The 19,882-nt window shown below is 45.2% G+C and overlaps 1 protein-coding gene across 4 annotated transcripts in view; it reads right to left on the bottom strand.

The window, feature by feature from the left end:
- Positions 1–19,882, bottom strand: part of pkn1a (protein kinase N1a) — a 63,192-nt gene that overhangs the window by 17,333 nt on the left and 25,977 nt on the right. For 2 of the 4 annotated variants that reach the window (XM_074630557.1, XM_074630558.1), the window contains exons 1-5: positions 5,384–5,522; positions 4,462–4,656; positions 3,405–3,510; positions 2,927–3,075; positions 2,236–2,356 (exon numbers count right to left, since the gene is read on the bottom strand). In XM_074630557.1, coding sequence (XP_074486658.1) covers positions 2,236–2,356; positions 2,927–3,075; positions 3,405–3,510; positions 4,462–4,656; positions 5,384–5,425 — 613 coding nt within the window. In that variant the 5' untranslated portion in view covers positions 5,426–5,522. Of the gene's footprint in view, positions 1–2,235; positions 2,357–2,926; positions 3,076–3,404; positions 3,511–4,461; positions 4,657–5,383; positions 5,523–19,882 lie in introns of those variants that run through there. The other 2 variants (XM_074630559.1, XM_074630560.1) reach the window with 1 other exon arrangement.

Genomic DNA, 19,882 nt, shown 5'->3' with positions numbered 1-19,882 from the left:
TCTCTCCCTGCTCCCCCTGCTGCATTTTACCAAGCCGTCCACCTCTCGTCACCGTAATCAATTGGCCCATTTTCCCAGCAAAGGCGACATAATGGTCCACAGCACTCGCTGCCCCACAGAAACTCATTCACCTGCCCTGAAACAGCATTGATCGCTCTGCCACATCATGTAATGTGTGTCAGAGAGAAGAGAAAGTGAACAGGACATCACATTTGATTGTAACTTGAAGTGCACGACCACACTTATGCACATATAACACATGCAATCACCTGCCCAGACAATGTTTGTGTTCCATCTCGACACACAGCAAAATAATAATAATGTACTGTGAGTGTGTGAAAGAGACTTTTCATCTGCCGCTCCTTTTGTTGGAGGGTTGGATTATTTTTCATGGATGCATCTGTGTGTGAATTCGATTGATTGTGGTAATGCGCCAGGTGGGCCATTTCACAGGCTTTGTATCACTCACTCACACATATTTGTCCACCCAACACACACACACACACACACAACACAGTGTATTGTGTATCAATCCTCTTCATCTTCTTCCCCACAAAACTAAAGGTGGAGAGAAAACACAGAGCCGGCTCTCTATTGATCTGTTGATGCTACAGTGTGTCTGCTGTCTGGAGCAGCTGATAGAGGATAGAGAGATGAAAAGCATCCCGTCAGTGCCGGCTGACCGTTGTCATAAACCACAGACAGCGTCTGAAATGAACAGTTTTAGCTAATTTTTCCTCTGACAGGTGAACTAAAAATGTTCAGATAGAAATAATTACAGCATGTTGGGTCAACATCAATACTTTGTATGTTTTGTAGATATGTCAATTTATGTCCGCGCTCCATGGTTTTATGTACACAGTATATACAGTATTTTGACAGTGTCCTATGTTATGGGACTGTTTATGAGACCTACTGTACATTCAAGAGCGCTAACCTTTCACAGTGCAACCAAATATTCAACAATAGACCAAATATTGTAAACAACATTTAGGGTGCTTTCACACCTGTAGTTTGGTTCATTTGGTCCGGACCAAGAGGAATAAATGACACGTTGCATTTTAGTTCTGGTCTGTTTCCCGTTAACTGACTTTTACAAACTAACCAGAGGAGTAAACATGAAGTTATACAGACTGACAGGTAACTCGTTGATTGGACAGTTTTGGCGATTGTCATCATGCATCATTCCCCACGTGGGGAAATCAAATTTCGGCGACTGACAGAAATTTATGCAGCATTTTAATGCTTCTGATGTGTTTATTTATGTTCTTTGTTGCCAACTCTTTTCCAATGAAAGTAGCTAGCAGCACTAGCTCCAAAAGTCGCTAAATCAAGAGAAAGATTCACCAACACTAACAGTCCTTAGCATCAGGCCTCCCTCCAAAGCCACTCCCCCGAAATTATCATTATGAACATAATCATTTATATATATAAATATATATAATGACAGGACGTCCTGAGGCTCTAGCCCTGGATTGCACACACGCAGGTAGGTAGGTAGCCCGTCCAATCATTACATTCGGGCCAAATTAAATGATTGGAAGGGTTTATTACAGTCCTGAGAAAGCCATGGATACAGAATTGTTTTTTTCTTTTCTTTGTCAGAGCATTTGATTTATTGATTGTTTTTGGGATGTATTGAGGATTTCAACTAATTGAACAAAAAACATTTTAAAAATCTTTACCAACCCTGCCTTTAACTAACAAAGTATACAAGCGCATCAATTCTAACAGCTTTTGACCTTTACTGACCTTATACAGATCAATAAAAAGATTGCATCCTGAACAGATTTCTCGATCAGATGGATTTATTAGTAGTTTAGATTTTGAAATCATGCTAAAATCACATATATGCTGGTGGTTGGTTTTGCTTGCATTCACACCACAAACGAACCCACTTCAAAGTGAACCGAGACCCATCTTTTAGAGCGGTCTCAGTTCAGTTGTTTGGTCCGCACCAGGGTTCGATTGACAGCTTTCACACCAGCCCAAATGAACCATAGTACCGGGCAAACGGCCCTGAGTTTGTTTTATCTAAACCAAACAGGTTAGGTGTGAAAGCACCCTTAAATGTTATTATCTCCAAAATGTAGCAGCCAACCAAGGTGAGCAACCCTTATTAATAAAAAAACTTTTTTACTGGCATTTGGAACTTTAAAGGTGTTTGTCCAAAACCAATGGCATCAAGTGTGTTTTGCATCACTGGTACCGCATTAGTCAGCCAATCAAACTCACCCTGTGTGTCGTCATTGTGCTCGGTGGCCTGCACAGCCTTGCGGATTTGCATGCGGATGATGTCAATTTTGGTCTTACTGTCCTGCTGCATCTGCTGGGCCGTCTGCAGCATCTTCTTATCCTGAATGGAGTCGAGACAAGGAGCAAATCACATGACGGTAACTGTTATAATACGAGAAAACTTGGAGCAACAGAGAGAAATCCTGAATTCCTTTTTTTTCTTCTTTCTGTTCATTGATTCTCATGGGTGTTAGATTTGTATTTTAAAGCAGTGAAACAGAAAGAGTAGTGGAGGTATGAGAGCAAGGTCAAATGGCAAGGTGAAAACAGCTGCATAAAAGAGGGGGAGGGGATTTTTTAAAGTAATCAAGAGATGAGGTGTGTGCATAAGGGAAGGGGTTTTGTGTGTCACAGGTCCATTTAGAGATCATCTGAGTCAGCAGAATACAAGGTTGTGGATGATGAAGATGCACACACACACTGTCAGTCACCAGCCAGCTTGGGGAGAGGTATAACGTGTACTATCGGCCTACAAAAAGCTCTTTACATTAATGTGTGTCTGTAATATTATACTTCAGCACACTTGTGTTTGTCAATGCTATCTGAGCCTTGTTCAGGTGTGTGAATGTATGTGTGTGTGTGTGTGTGTGAATGTGTGTGTGTGTGTATGGATTAAGTCAATGTCCTGTACCTTGGTGGATCCATTAGCGTAGATAGGGATCATGTTTTCAACTCCCTGTTTGACTTTGAGCTCGATGTTGAGCTGTCTCTCCAGGGCAGCGATGCGATCCTTGTGGGCTGAGGAGCGACTCTCGGCCCCTGGAGACTGAGGACACTCATCTGTGGAGGGAAGGAAAAAGGTTGGAGAGGATATAAAAAGGAACAAGGTGTGCTTTAAAGTGAGAATAGCCTCGGGGGAATTTCATGTAATGTCAAATAATATGTGGCACAACTTTTGGATTAGTCCCGCTGCCATGGATACACATGAATCAGACTGGAACTCACCTGTTTTCCCTACGCCAAATACTCATACTATAACGGTATCAGTGGATTTAATACAAAACTCCTGCCACAAAGCAGTCCCGCTCACTAATCTGTAACTTTCTCGTTTGAAATGACAAGGGTAGATTTAACAATAGGTGTGACATTTTCTCACATACAGTACACACCTTTATTCTCCTCTCCTCCCTTCACCACAATGTGAGCATCCAGTTCTTGCAGCTGAGCGTGAAGGTTGTCCAGCTTGCGGTTAGAAGAACGCAGCTGGCTGTCCACCTGTAGACGTGATGGGCAAATACAGTAGATCATCATTTATGGTTATGAAACTTTGGACAACGTGTGGACATAAACATCATCAAAAACAAGAGCACACTTTTGACTTTGAACCAGTTATTCAGGCTGCAAGACTTATTTATCCTTTAATCCTTCCTCTGAATGCAGAGTTTCTATTTTATCTGGAGCATCCACTCCAGAAACTTTTCTTGGAAGCTTTTTAGGACTTTTCCGCCATAGTTTCCACCATACTCCTAGCTGCTGCTCCGTCGCTTTGGTCTCCACCCGGTCCTGCCCCCTTTAGCTCTGGCTGGTTGACGCACAGACATTTATACATAGACGCCGCATTGGACGCTTCAGCCTGTTGCGGCGATACATCATCTTGGGCGACATATTGGACCTGGTGAGACTGGCCTGTAACCCTACACAAGTGAACGAGGAAGCTGCCGTTTTCCTGGATAAAAAGCACTATAACGTCAACCGATTTCAATGAGTCGTTATTATATTAAAGGTCCCATATTATAAAAAAGTGACAATTTCATGTTTTTTTATTATAAGGCAGGCTTAAGTCCTATATAAATATTGTGAAAGTATCGAAACGCTCTATCCACAGGGAAATACACACAGCCCGTATTCAGAAACTCTTCATTTGAAACAAGCTGTCAGGATTTTTGTCCATTTGTGATGTCACAAATATACAATATTTAGACCATTACACAGTTTTAAACGTAAACAATCTAAATGTGTCCAAGTTTCTTCCTGGTTTCAATGTAACGGTTTATTAATATTATTATGCTGACACTGAGGTTATATCGATGGACGAATAGTTAAAGTGTTTAGCTGCTTAATAATTTTAGGCTAATTGGCTCCATTTCCCCAAAACAAGCTAATTGTCCCTACACAGGTGCTGGTGGATGAAGGCTCTGAGAAGATCTGAGGGTAACTGTTGCTAACCTGCTGTGCGTTCCTCTTGTCAGTCGTCGCCCTCCGTAGGTTCTCAGCTCCTTCCTTGATTTTCAGCTCCTTACGAATCTCTCTGCGGATCCTTTCACGCTGCTCGTCCAGAAGCTGCTGCACACCGGAATCGGAGAAATCAGAGTTCTGGTCGAGGCCGAGCTGCTCCAGAACCGACAGCTCACCTGGGTCACTCTGGACGGGTGAACGGAAAGAGAGAGAGGATAAAGAAGTTAGGCAACTGTCATGATGACAATACTTTACAGCACAGTCCGCCTGGTAAGAGGAGGTGTTGAGAGTGAGGCAGACAGCAGAGGAAGAGATGGTGAGCAGGATAAGGCAGTAATGGGAGGAAAGAAATAGAGATAGTGATGATGGAGGGTGGGGAGGGGAAAAGGGCAAAGTTGGGTAAAAATGAAAATGCTAGAAAAGGAAGCAGGAGGAGCAGCGAGGAATGACAAAAATCTTGTTGTTTATAATATTTCAAAACAAATCTCCAATGTCCAACCTGCAACCTGCTTACAAGAAGAGCTTTAGGGGTCACTAAAGTTCAGGAATACCATTAGAAATGCCATTTTCAAGATAGTCTGCCTGCCAAATGGGCTAAAACTCTACATTAAAGTGAATTACAAATCAGTCCCATGACCTGTGCTGTCCATTGTCCTATTTCAGCCTTTTCTCATGAACCGCTGCTTCTCTACTTAAATGAAAAACACACTTAGTAGTACCAGTAAATAATTGGGCTCCACAAGTTTCTACTCACTCACTTCCTGTGTCTTCTCAAAAAAAAAACACTCCTAGCAGACTCAACAAGCCAGACACACAATCAGGAACACAACAGCGTTAATCACTAGACATCACAGCCACTCAGCCACTATTACAGGAACACACAAATCAACCAAACAAGCCAACAACACTTCACCTCCGAGCTGTCCTCGTCCTCCTCGTCACCATGCCAACACATGGTTCACTCAGATACAAATGACCCCACAAAAACTACAGATGATCAGAAGTCTTCGATACGCTCCTGAGCTCAGCCAAACAGCTAATGCCACACCGAGAGCGAAAAAAAAATGATAAAAAGAGATAAAGAGAGGGAGAGTTAAGTGAGGGAGGAGGGGGGAACGCCTCCAAGAGAGGATATCCGTCCCAACACCAAGCTGCTCAGGCCTTTCCTGTTTCCTCTACAATTTTGCTGCTGTCAGTGGAGAGCGGGACACGGAGAAAAGGGGGACAGAATCTCTATACATCAAGGACACAAACTTTTCACTCCTGGATCTGCAGCTGTAAGCTAGTACAATGTCAAGTCTTTCTCAGCTGCTTATTCACGTCAGTTAATCAGATCTGGCTTGAAGTGAATTTGTGACAGCTTTTTTTGGGGGGGGGTGGGGGGGGGTCGGTGATATGATCTAGAGAACGGAAACAAGGGAAGGATGCATTTTCTATGTATTATTGGATCAAAGCCAGAGAGTAAGATTGGGACGCGGTTCTGCTGCTTGCTTGACCTTTTGTTTCCTTTGGGCTCGCATCTACAAAACCACAGTGGTGATTCCCCGTCCCCTATAGAAAGACGATGGTCACAGCCTCGTCTGAAAATAGTGGTGGGTGGAGTTAGCGCCCTGAAGCTAGCCTCCAACATCAACCTCCAAACTAGAAATTGAGCATTCGGTTTGAGGCCCCTTTACGCTGTACAATAACAGCAATCTCACAGGTGTAATGCATGTCACACTGGGCCAGATGGGTGTAATCAAATACATGTCAGGTTTATAACAATATGATGTAAATAGAAAACGAAATATGCAAACAGAGACACAACATACATTTGATCATAAATAGGGGTGTAAGAAAATATCAATACAAGAGTATCTTGAACTGCCGGGTTTTTTTGTTTGTTTGTTTTTTACCTTTATTTCAAAATGGTATTTAGAATCTAGTCTGCCTCATTTTATTCTGTATTATGATTGCTGTTATGACCCACATTTACAAACCAACCAGAATTTGGTCCATAAATTTAGAAACGGTCAGAATTTTGGCCCACGCAATCTTTTGGCTGGCCGTGGACATGCTGACTCGCAGTGCAATCAAACACAGTTTTGGATTGACGACCAAAGATTTCACCACGTTTCTTCTCACGATTTCAACTTTCATCTGTGACTGCCCACAATCGCACAGGGAGAAGGGGCATTACTTTGCCCATCTTAAGCAAAATTAGAAATTTTCACAATAGATTTAATCATTCATAGGTGTCACACAATCGAGAGAGAGAAGAGGAAACTGCAGGCAGGAAGAGGTTGACAGCTAACAGCTAGCACTGTGCTACAGTTACAAATGAATCCAGCCAGTAGATCAGGTTTCAGAGGGTAAAAAAAACAGTGGGCAACCTCCGGGTCTGAAAAGTGAAGCCAATGTGGAAGTGCCTTAAACTTGCATTCTTTCTAACAGCCAGCAGGGGGCAACTCCTCTGGTTGCAAAAAGAAGTCTGATTGTATAGAAGTCTATGAGGAAATGAGCCTACTTCTCACTTGATTTATTACCTCAGTAAACATTGTAAACATGAGTTTATGGTCTCAATCACTAGTTTCAAGTCTTCTTCAATACAGCGTGATGTTCATTTAGTAAATTATGGTTCCATTTAGAGTCAAATAGACCATAAAGCAGGGGATGCTCTAGGGCGTGGCTACCTTGTGATTGACAGGTCGCTACCACGGTATTGTCCGGTCTGGGAGTTGTCCATATTTTCGTGGTAAAAACATTAGCAGTTATCTGGCAGGTTGCCTGATGGCTGCCCAAACATGGATGCATTATAAGAAGTGGATAACAGGATCGAAAATGGCGCCCATTCACTTTAATGAAAGATGCTTCCCTAACACATTAGCACATGGTAGGCTTTCACATTGTACATACTGATAGATGACATCATGCACATAAAGACAGCTGACCTTGTTTTCAGTTTGAAGTGTCCTGTCAACGGTTTTACAGATAACTTTTATAATGGCTGTCTACTGTATGGGGGAAAATGCTTTTTGGGTCACAGTACCGCGGGTGGCCACTGGCACTCTGTCCAGCTCTGTTAATACATCCAACAGGGGGAGAGGATGAAGGAGTGGTCAGTGACATCACCAGAGTTGACCAAAGACAGGAAGCCGTCAATGACAGGCCTTTCATGACAGACCGTTAATAATTTCCACACAGTCTTCATTAGTGGTGGGATTTTATTTCAATTTTGCCTTTACAGTATGACCACGGACAACTTTTGAGCTTTGGGAAAACAGTCCGGTTTAGTGGAAATGATCAATATGTTTTCTTGTCACAGGAGAGGAATTTGAGTGCACAAAGAGTGGACTAATTGTGTCTGTAACTTTGTGGTCATTCTGTGGTTTGTCCGGCTTTCCACATAAAGTTGACTCATGTCTCTTGACTCCTCAGTTGATCTGTGCGAGCCTAGATAAGAAAAGGAAGGGGACTCTACATTAGAGCTGAATATGGAGAATCATTGTTTACATCCTGTGGCGAAAGCTGCAATAATGACTTATAATACATTTCATTTAACTTGTCTGTTGTAGCTGAAAACAGTTCATCTACTGGCTGACTTGCCAAAGTCTGGTATCCTTTGGAATAATTATCAATATTGTTATATGCCACCATATAGTTTTTCCATGTCATTCATACAATCAGGTACAGTGCAATACAATGAAGAAATAAAATATTTTGATTTAAAACTCAAACTTAAGGCTCTTTTATTTAGGATCTTTGTTAACCAAAAAACAAAAGAAATTCCAACAAATAAAATACTATATGTAACCGAAAAAGGCAAAAATGTCTGGAAGTGGGCTCAACTCGGGAGAACCCGGTTAGAAGCGTCAACAACCGAGTGAAGTGGAGGACATTTGTCAATGGCCCAAGCTTAAGTAAAGTAAGTCATGTAACCATATACTGTATATAAGAAGTGGACGTAGTCACCGTGACGTCACCCATTTGTTTATGGACTGTTGTTTTAAAGACTTGAGTTTGGCATTTTGGCTGTCGCCATCTTGTTTTTTTGCAACCAAAAGTGACATGACAACAGAAATGCTATTGTACTCTAAATGGGACCATAACTTACTAAATGAACATCATGCTGTATTGAAGACTTGAAACTAGCGATTGAGACCATAAACTCATGTTTACAATGTTTACTGAGGTAATAAATCAAGTGAGATCATTTTCTCATAGACTTCTATACAATCTTGACTTCTATTTGCAACCAGAGGAGTCGCCCCCTGCTGGCTATTAGAAAGAATACAAGTTTATGGTACTCTTGCATTGGCTTCACTTCTCAGGCCCCGGAGGTTGCCCTCTGCATGTAACAACATTCATCATCATTACTTGTTGCCTCGAAAGGTTTCTAGACAGTTTGGCAAATCATGATTATTGATCTACTGATGAATGACTCTAAGGAAGCCAACAAAATTGTCAAATAATGATTACAAAACTTAATCAAATTATTAAGTTTCTAACACATAATTGTGTGGCACTACCCTTAAAGTGACATGCACTTTGACATGATGACACAATAAATCCTCTCCGTCTCCACCTCCCTGTGTAAAGAGTGCATACATGTGATCCACACCTGCCACTGTGGGAAAAACACTGATGAAATGTTTGCTTACACTTACAACATTGGTCACAGTGGGAGTAACTGCTGCTGCTTAAAGAAGGTTGAAGTGTTTCAGTATAACTGTGGACTGTTGTGTTTCTGCTGAGCTAAATGAGTGTGTCAGATGGTGAACTGATTGTGTAACTGAACTGGAGAGATATTGTTTGAGTTCTTCCACTCGGCTCATGCCCTCTTATTCACATCGTCAATGCAAACTAACTCCTCACAAAGTAAGAAATACATTTAGTTATGACTAATTCTAACTAAGTATTTACAGATAAGATACTTTCTTTACTTTTCTTAAATGACTCATTGAAACCAGTTGAGAAATGTAGACGTTATAGTGCTTTTTAATCCAGAAAAATGGCAGCTCCCCCGTTCACTTGTATAGGGTTAAATTAGGCCAGTCTTGCCAGGTCCAATATGGCGCCCACGTTGGCGTATCGCTGCAACGGGGTTGAAGCGTCCAATGCGGCGTCTATGTTTATATGTCCACGGTTGACCCGGTGTGTAACACTGCAAAGATGGCGACAGACAGCTAACGGGCATGAATGACTCATCCTGGGCTAATTCAGTAAATAAAAGCACCAGGCGAGGCTAATTCAATCAGACTGTGTGAGCAGCGTAGAGGAGCCCAGGGCTGGACGGAGAGGGACAAGACAGAGCACGGGTTAAGTGTGTGTGTGTGTGTGTTTGTGTGTGTTAGCGTGCCCTCCACTGTGAGGACAATGCCTGGAGTTTTCCCACTGAGTGATAATGACCACTCGGTACAGACATGGTGTCCACACAGAGGTCATGCAAGCGTACATGACGTGGACAAAAAAAATAGGAGGACAGATATTCACTTTTAATGAATGCGCACACGCACACGCACACGCACGCACACACACACTTTCCAGTGAAACATGAGGACATGTCTCTTGGGGAGTGAGGCCACAGAGCTCAGCCCATTTCTGACTGAAGCCCATGTTATTATAAAGGGTGTGATCTGTGTGCTCCTACAGCTCCAGTATAATCACTCCAAAATCTCTGTTGAATATGACACTAGTAGGTGAAAATGCCATTGTAACTTTGACTTGTTCTACCATGAGAGAAGAAGGGACAGAAAACAATAGAAGAGGAAGAAGCTTTCTTACAGCAACAAATCATGAAAATGCGACGATACTTGTAATTTCCTCTCTATACTCAACAAGGAGACAAGATTGATGGAAATGACCCTTTTCCAGCAACAGATGAGTATATTGTATTGATGATGAGTTCCTGCTGGTTTGATGATCTCTTAAAATGACCAGTTTCATTAGAAATCTACTCCCACTATCATGTCATTTATATTTTTTTGCCTGAGAGATGAATAAATGTTACATTTTGGTGTATTTTGTATGTTATATGTGTGCCCTGTTTCAGACCCAAACATATTATAGCTGTAGTTGTCTGTACGTACTAAACCTACTTAAAATGACCTGCACTTCTCCCCTAATCTAGGCTACCTGAAAGGTACTGATCAGGTTCTTTCTGATAATATTTGTAGAGGAAAATCTCAGTATTTTTTTTATTCTACATCATGATAACGTTTGCCCAATACTCATTTTTATTGAATAGAGCCTGAACACATCATAGTGCACATGGCACCTTCCGTGTTGAAATCGGCAGGAGGAGAGCAAGTTAATGTTAGCTGCTAGCAGCCGGTAAGCAGCACAGTCCTGCACGGAGCTAACAGCTAACGTTAACTACCTTCCGTCCTGCCGATTCCAACACAGATTTGTTGTTATTAATGCAGCATTATCAGGGGAAAAAATAGGGTGCAGGGCAGCGACGTACAGGAAACCTGCCTTGGCGGAGGTCTGCGCTCTCCGAGTGCACTTCTAGTTAGACTTAAAACAAAAGGCTTTATACAACTTTCTTTCCAAATAGGCAGGAGTACTACCCATGACCTGTATACAGACTTCAGTGGAGTTCCCCTTTAACTTCAACCTATCATTAAGGCATGCATGTCAGAAACAGACAACATATGATTGGCTAGCTGAAAATGTGGAAAGTTCTTCTTGTCTGGCTGAACAGGCTGTGGCGACAAAGGCTATTTGATGTTTAGGAAAACACATGTGCATACTTAGTTATGTCATGTAAAAAACTGCATGTACTGCAGCTGAGAATGCTGAAGTCATCAGGTTTCTCTTACAACCACACACACTAGCACGTACAGTATGACAGACGCATGAGTCTGCAAAGACTTTCTCTACAGTAACTTGCACACCACTTCCCGTAGATGTCATCCACTGCCACATGGGCCACTTTGTAATGTTCTGCTGAAAAAAGACAAACCTGCAGAGAAATACCATTTCCTATCCTTGTCAAACTGAGTGACAGCATGATGGCAGAGAGAAAGGGAGAGGGAGCAAGGAGAAATAAAACAGAAACAGAGCAGACAAGGAGGAAGAAGGAAATAAAAAGCAAAACCAAGCATTTACTGTTTCCTTCAAAAAGAAAGGTTGGTTTAACATGGGCCTTTAACACAGTATTTTTGAGGGTACAGTAGCTACAGTACAAGACTGTTGCTAGTAGCAGCACAATAATACTAGTATACAAATGGACAATCATCAGCAACTCGACCCTCTGCAACCGAGACAGGAAAAAAAAAAAACACTGCCGGGTGGCAAAAGCCAGTTTGTCCAGTCACGCTCATGAAAAAGACGGAGAGAGAGGTGGTTACCGAGGGGCAGAAAGAGAGAGAGAGAGAGAGCGACAGACGAGGCGAACAAAGTGAGAGCAGCATGGGGACAGGAAGAGAGGGAGGAGAGAGACGGGTGAGGCAGAGCTGAGAGGGTCACAGGACTGAAGCAGACAAATAAGCAGAGAAAGAATGAAGGAGATCAAATTTGGGGCAAAGAACAGCAGCCGCACTGAAACTGCAACTAATGATTATTTTCATTATTAATTAATCTGCAGACTATTTTTTCAATTCAACAAAAAAATGCACTTTATAACTTCCCAAAGGCCATCGCGATGTATTCAAATTGCTTGATCTATATAAACCAACAGGCCAAAACTCAAAATTATTCAATTCATTATCATTGTCGATAAAGTAAAGCATCGAATGCTCAAATAAGAGAGGCTGGAGACATCAGATGTTGGCATTTCTGCTTGAGAAATGACTGATTATTATTAATCGATTGACAAAATAGTTGCAGAAAAACTTTCTGTTGATCAACAAATTGATTAAAAAAAGATAATCTGTTAAGTTTTTGAGCGTTAGTAAAGCTATTGGAGGCATGTCTGTTTTGTTTATATGGTACATGAGCATGTATGGAGTCACCACAGGAGTGCCACAATAAAGAATAAATCTGTAAAAGAAAAAGAAAATAGATATGGAAATATAAAGAGGAATAAATAAAATAATAAAAAATTAGGAAATATATAGAAAAAAAATGAAAAAATAAAAAAATGTGGAAATACGAAGAGAAATAAATAAGTAAATAAAAAAATATGGAATTATACGGAGAAAAACACGCACAAAAAGAGCAGGGACAAAAAACACCGTTAGCTAGAAAACATGGATGCAAACAGGGGCACCTTTAATCGTCTAATTGTTTCAGCTCTACACAACATATGTTACCAGAAGAAAGAGGAGGCAGAAAAGAAGACAACAGGAGAAAGACATGGCCGCGATGGCTAAAACTGGGACAAGGTGACCTGATCCTTTGCAAACACAGACTCACATACACAAACACTCATGAGAATAAGGGCAGGAACGTTTGACCTTTAACCCCTTTGGCCACGTTAAGCACCTCCAGGTCTTCCTACATCACCCTCCTTCCTTCTCTCCGCCCTACTTTCTTCCACAATAACCACCAACTAAAAAACATGCAAAACATGTGGCACTTTCGGCGAAAAACACTGAATTCAACAATGTCCGTTGCCTCTATTACGGTAGCTGGATCTGTCAATGTTAATAGCATGCTATTCATAAACTTGGCTCAACCGGGCGGCCATTGTTTTCACCATTTTTTTGTAAACGCCCCAGAGTGCAGGATGAGTCATCAAACATTTTGAACCGTTTTACAGAAGAGAAAAGACGGGGATTTGATGGGGAATTTGACATATATTTGGCATATAACAAGAGATAAATTAACAGTTAACACAGAGACACAGGATTAAAACTGGGAAAATTTATTTTTCATTTCACTCTGTCTATAAAAGCAATCCAAACCAGGTGTGATGCATGCAGTTAGACGCGCTTCAGATTGCAATCCAAACAAAGATTACAGAAATCCGCGTGTTTAAACATTTAATTGGAAAGCAAATTATATTCTGTACAACAGCCCCAATAGATATCTTATAATTCGAAACACACACACAAAAAAGGTTCTATAAATAAGCTAATAGATGACAATTCAATGAGGTCAAAAACTGTATATTACCGCTCTCCCAGGGGCCCATCAGAGCTCTGGCTCCCTGCCCTAATATAGTAGCGGTAGAGGGGAAACATGGGATAAAGGGGAGTAACCACAGACAAAGCTCCATACTGGATTTACATAGTTAAAGAACAATGATAAGCCCAACTACTAAAGCACAAAGAATTTAATCAACTGAATATCTAATGGGGCAACATATTCTGAAATGAGGAATTTGGCTCCTGCACTGTCTTTAAGTATGCAGCCTGACCAGACATCACCAATGCAAACTGGAAGAGCTTCTCTATTAGTTTGTCAGTTGCCCACGGCCCTGCCTGCACAGCCAATATATACATTTTTGAACAACAACACAAAACATAACACATGATCCTGTAAATTTGGCTATTAAAAGAATTATGGCCAAGATATGTACCAAGTGGGAAATAAACATTTCAGTGCTCTCATGGGGAAAAACTATGATATACTCACACGGTTTCTAAACTACCTCAAACATCTGAGAACTCACAAATAAAACTGAGCAAACAAGGTTCACTTACTACCTTTTTCCTGAGCTTTCAAGTTTCATTTTTGTTTCCAAAGTCAAGAGTGAAACTTTCATTCTCGACCTCAAACATATATTTGGCATTTCGGTTCTACAAATTTCTTTGTACTTATCCGCAGATTGTATGTCAATACTGGCTGCTGCAATTAACGAATATTGGCCGCTATATCGACCCGTCTCTACTCCTGCATACATATTATCCGTAACACACACATTGACATAGTTGTCACAATGAGTTGATCGGTTGATTGAAAAACTTAAGGTTACTTAACGTAACCCCGGTTCTTTGATAACAGAGTGAGGTGTTTCACTATGGGAATCGCCTCGGCGTGACCAACTAAGGAAGCTCCAATGACACAACGTCTGTCATTGACAGACAGGTCGACCTGTGTTAGGGCTACGCCCCCTCATATTAACACAGTCGACCGCCCCTTACAAATCATTCTAGAACGGTTTCTTTCCGTGTCTATGCATGTAGGGACGTGCTGGTGAAACACCTCACTCTGTTATCAAAGAACCGGGGTTACGTTAAGTAACCTTAAGTTCTTTTTCTAACTTCGTTCGGTGTTTCACTATGGGAGATATAGACCACTCCCGTATTGCATACGTTTCCCGAAGCCATAAACAATAAGCCAGACAGTGAACATCACACCGACCCTGGCGTGTTTGCCTCTAGCACAGCCCGTGCCAAAGATGGCCCCGAGACATCCAGCCTGTAGAACCTTAAAAAAGTGTGAGGCGTAGCCCAGCTCGCCGCAGCACAAATGTCCTGCACTGACACTCCCTTGAACAGGGCCCATGAAGTGGCCATGCTCCTAGTGGAATGGGCCTTTAACCCCTGTGGAGGTTGCAGACCTCTACAGCCATAAGCCAGGGATATGGCCTCCACAATCCAGTGGGATAGCCTCTGGCGGGAAACTGGCTTGCCCTTGTGGGGAGTGGCCCAGGACACAAACAGCTGATCCCCTTTCCTGAAACCTGCTGATCTACTCACATACACATGCAGAGCCCGCACTGGGCATAATGTGTTAAGCCTCTGCTCCTCCACTGAGGAGAATGGAGGTGGGTGAAAAGCCAAAAGCTCCACTGTGGGACATCTGTAGGTTGACTCCACCACCTTAGGCACAAAAGCTGGATTGGGCCGTAGGCAGACTTTGGTGAGCCCTGGGGCAAACTGTAAGCAGGAAGGGCGGATGGATAAAGCCTGTAAATCACTCACACGCTTTGCTGTGGTTAAGGCTAAGAGCAACACTGTTTTAAGTGAAATAAACTTCATCCCCACCGCCTCTATAGGCTCAAATGGGTGATGAGAGAGGGCGTCCAACACGACCGACAGATCCCACAGAGGAACCAGGGGCCTGGAAACTGGAAGCTTGCGGCGTGCACCTTTCATGAAGCGACAAACTAAAGGATGTTGCCCCACCGGCTTCTCTCCAAAGCCTACATGACAGGCTGAGATGGCCGCTAAATACACTTTAATGGTAGAAAAGGCCTTACCCTTATTTACCAATTCCTGCAGGAAACATAGCAGGTCAACCACCGAACACTGAAAAGGAATGGTGTGCCTCGAGTCGCACCACTCCTCAAAAACCCGCCACTTACAACTGTAAAGAGAGCGAGTGGAGGAGGCCCTCGCACTCTGAATGGTGTCAATGACCTGTGCGGGCAGGCCTGCCGCGTTCAGGTTCCACCTTTCACGGGCCAGGCCCAGAGCGCCATGCGGTCTGGGTGTGGGTGGTAGATCTCCCCGCGCACCTGGGATAGAAGATCCCTGCGTATGGGGAGAGGCCACGGTTCGCCCACTAGAAGCTGAATTATTTCTGCTACCCAGTGCTTGGACGACCACCGCGGTGCTATCAGGATTAGCGACAAGCTCTGCTCTCTCACCCTGGCTAGAGTGGGGGAGATCAGGCTGAGAGGGGGGAATGCATAGAGCAGCACGTTTGGCCATGAGTGGGCCAGCGCATCCACCCCCAGAGGTGCATTTACGTCTGACAGGGAGAAAAACAGTCGACAGTGAGCGTTTTCCTGCGAGGCGAAGAGATCTACGGCTGCCCGGCCGTATTTCTGCCACACCTGCTCCACCACCTGCGGGTGGAGAGTCCACTCTCCGTACAGGGGGTTTCCCCGGGACAGGAGATCTGCGCCCCTGTTCAAAACGCCCGGCACATGAGTCGCTCGGAGGGACATTAGCCTCGAGCTGCTCCACATGATTATCTTCCGAGCTAACCTGTGTAACTGCAGTGAGCGAGTCCCGCCCTGGCGGTTGATGTATGCTACCACCGTGGTGTTGTCTGTTTTCACCAGGACGTGGCGACCTTGGAGAAATTGCAGAAAATGCTTTAGTGCAAAAAACACTGCCCAAAGCTCCAAGAGATTTATGTGAGCCTGAGCCAGCCTCTGGTCCCAGGTGCCATTCACTGTTCTGCCCAACATGGTCGCTCCCCAACCTGACAGGGACGCGTCCGTTGTCATGGTTACCCTGGATGACACCGCCCCTAGCGGGACACCTGACGCGAGAGCCGTCCGGTCCTCCCACGGGCGGAGCGCCAGCACACAAGCTGGCGTTATTTTCACTCTGCGGCTGAGGTGACGGCGTGAGCACAGGCGCAACGCCGCGACCCAGCGCTGAAAATCCCTCATCCATAGGAGTCCCAAATGTACGACAGAAATCACTGACGCCATGAGGCCGAGTAGGCGCAGACAGAGTCTGAACGTCACGGCTGTCCCTACCCGGAAACGGGAGAGACACTGAGTGAGGGACGCTACTCTCCCCTCCGACAGCGTGACTCGATAGGAGAGCGAGTTTATGTTGAGACCCAAGTATTCTGTACATTGTGCGGGTTCTACTCGACTCTTTGCCCAGTTTATATTGAACCCAAGATCCCTGAGGTGATTTATCACCGCAGCGGAATCCCTGACTGCCTGCTCCCGTGAGTGGGAGCATATCAGGTAGTCGTCTATGTACGAGAATATCCTGATGCCGCTGTTCCGTAACGGAGACAGGGCTGCCTCCACACACTTTGTGAACACCCTCGGTGCTAATGACAGCCCGAACGGGATGGCTTGGTATTCGTAGGCTCTGCCTTGATACGCAAACCTGAGAAACTTCCTGTGTGCGGGATAAATGGCGATGTGAAAATACGCGTCCGAGAGATCGATTGTTACAAACCAATCTCCTGGACGAATAGATCGACAGAGCACTTTGTGTGTTAACATCCTGAAAGTGTACTTTCGTAGGTGTCTGTTTAACACACGGAGGTCTAAAATGGGCCGTAAGGCTGAGCCGCCCTTCTTGGGAATGAGGAAGTAACGGGAGTAAAAACCCCGCTGAGCTTCCTCGCTCGGGACGGCTCTGATCGCCTGTTTGTTTAGCAGGGATGCTATCTCGTCCTCTAGGACTAGTGCTGAATCCCCCCTGGCTACTGAAACTAACACACCGTTGAATCTGGGTGGTTTCATAGCGAACTGTAGCCTGTAACCCTGGGTAACAGTGGACAAAACCCATGGGTGAACTGCGCATGCGCGCCACTGGTCTGTCCGCGCAGCGAGTGGGATGTGCACGCCCTGCGGTGACGTCACCTCCATCACCTGGAGGGAGCGGCCTCCCCTCAGAGGAGCGTGAGCTCCATCTGCTGGGATTATGAGGCCATGACCTTGTTTTGTTTTTATTTTGTTTTGAGGGGAGCATTTCACCCTCGGCCCTTGGCCTGGCTGTGAAAATGCACACTTTATTTCTTTCAGTGTTGAACTGGGTACAAGTGCTTGGTGACACTGTGTTACCTGCCCCCTGTTCTCTTCCCCTTGAACATGAGGGGAGAGGAACTGAGAGAGGACCTCTGGAAAACTGGAACATACCAGGGCCTCTGAAGCCTGAGCTTGGGGGCTCTGTTCCACCTCCATTCCCTTTCTTTTCTTTGAGGGAGGCGGGGAGGGAGAAGCAAGGGGTGTTAGGTCGCACGCCCCTTCTTCCCGTCCCCGGGGTGGGATGGGCGGTTTCTTGCTGCAACTGCAGCGAAAGAGCGTTTGCCCCATGGCTTAGCTTTTTCTGACCGGGGCTGCTGGCTAGTCTGTTGACCAGCCGCCTGTTTCTGCGGTCTGCGGTCTGACCCCTGTCTCTCCCTCACTGCTGAGGCTGCAGCAGCAAAGCCAGCTCTTGGTCCCTGAGGGGGGCGAGAGATGGGTCGTCGGGGTAGGCAGAGGTCAAAAGCTTCGCCCTCTTGTTTTCTGAGGGTGCTGGTCTCTCTCATTTTCTCCAGAGCTGGACCGAAAAGACCTTTGGTGGGGTCGTATGCCGCATCCATAACCTCTGCCTTCTGAGCATCACTCAGGCCTGAGAGATTCAGCCAGAGGGCCCTCTCACCTGAGACTGCAAGTCCCATTACATGACCGCAGCCCTGCACTGCGCCACGTGAGGAGCGCAGGATGAGGTCGTTCACCACACAAATCTCATCCCAGAGAGCAGGGTTAGGTGAACCTGAGTCCAGCTGTCCACCCATCTCCTCCAGGATTTCCGCCTGGTACGCAGAAAGCAGTGTCATTGCATTAAGAGAGCACACTGATTGCGCTGCGTACTTATACATCCTCTGGAAAACAGACGCCGTGAGGCGCTCCATTTTACTAGGTAGAGAGATGTTGGAGGAAGCTGAGAGAGAGCGACGGTTTGGGTGGAGGTGATAAGCCACTGAAGGCTCCACCGCTGGGGGTTCGGCCAGCCCCAGTTCCCCCATTCCGTGGATCTCAAGCTTTGAGTAGCCTTTGGTGGGAAGCTTACTCTTAAATGGACTGGACCAGTACCTGCTCATTTCTTTCATGCAGGCAGGCACTGCTGGCAGGAGTTGTTTAGATGGTGGTTGGGCTGGTGGGAGCCTCTTACCATCATATAGATCTCTCTCCGCCCCTGTGGCGTCCTGGGCTGCGGGCCATTGAATCCCCAATTTGGACGCGGCCCGTTTGCAGACCTCGTATAAGTTGCTGTCCACTGTGGGAACAGCATCAGATACGCTGGGGGGTCTGGACTGTTGAAGAGGAAATGTGGAGTCATCCTCCTCATCCTCCATGTCGTCCGTGCCGAGGAGGTCAGAGCTGGCATCGCCCTCTGCGTCCTCGCAGCCCGGCTCCACCTCGAGGAGCTCCTCGAAAAGTGGAGGCATGTCCGGGCAAACAGCGTCCATCGAGTCCGCCCAGCCGGTTGAGGCTCGCGGCTGATGGGTGCTGGTTGTGGCTTTTGAGATGGCTCCAGACAGGCACGGGTCCTGACTACTGGCCACTGCCACTCTCAGCCTCCTTTCCAGGATCTTTTCTGGCATTGACGCACAGTGGGTACATAACTGGGGGTTAGCCAGCGATGCTTGAGCGTGTTTAGCGCCCATGCAAGCTATGCACATAGGATGAGGGTCCTTGCCCGAGATGGAAGCCCCGCATGACGCAGGGCACAGGCGGGATGCAGCCTCTTTAACCTTCGGCTCAGACCCTTTGGTGGGGGTAGCAGCCGAAGACATGGCGACTGGAAAAGGAGCGAAAAGTATAAATATTCAGCCGTATCAGGCGCGCCGCAACGCGTTAGCCTGTCGGTTAGTAGCGTTAGCAAACGGGGTTTAGCCCGAGCTAACAGCGCACCGTTAGAGTCTGCTCGCCGTGACACGTTAGCTGAACTCCGGGTACTCGGTTCGGCTAACAAGCTAATGCTAACTGAACCTAGTAGGCTCGCCTTAACGCGCTAGCCGTACGGTATAATGTTACACAGTCACCGGCTACGCCGATAAACAAATACAGGTTAGCCGGACAAAACAGCTCGCCTTAATGCGGACACTGCTCGGTTAATTATCCTGTGTA

Source organism: Sebastes fasciatus, chromosome 3 (genome assembly GCF_043250625.1).
Source record: "Sebastes fasciatus isolate fSebFas1 chromosome 3, fSebFas1.pri, whole genome shotgun sequence".
Classification (NCBI taxonomy): Eukaryota; Metazoa; Chordata; class Actinopteri; order Perciformes; family Sebastidae; genus Sebastes; species Sebastes fasciatus.
This window is presented reverse-complemented; position numbering and strand designations above follow the sequence as displayed.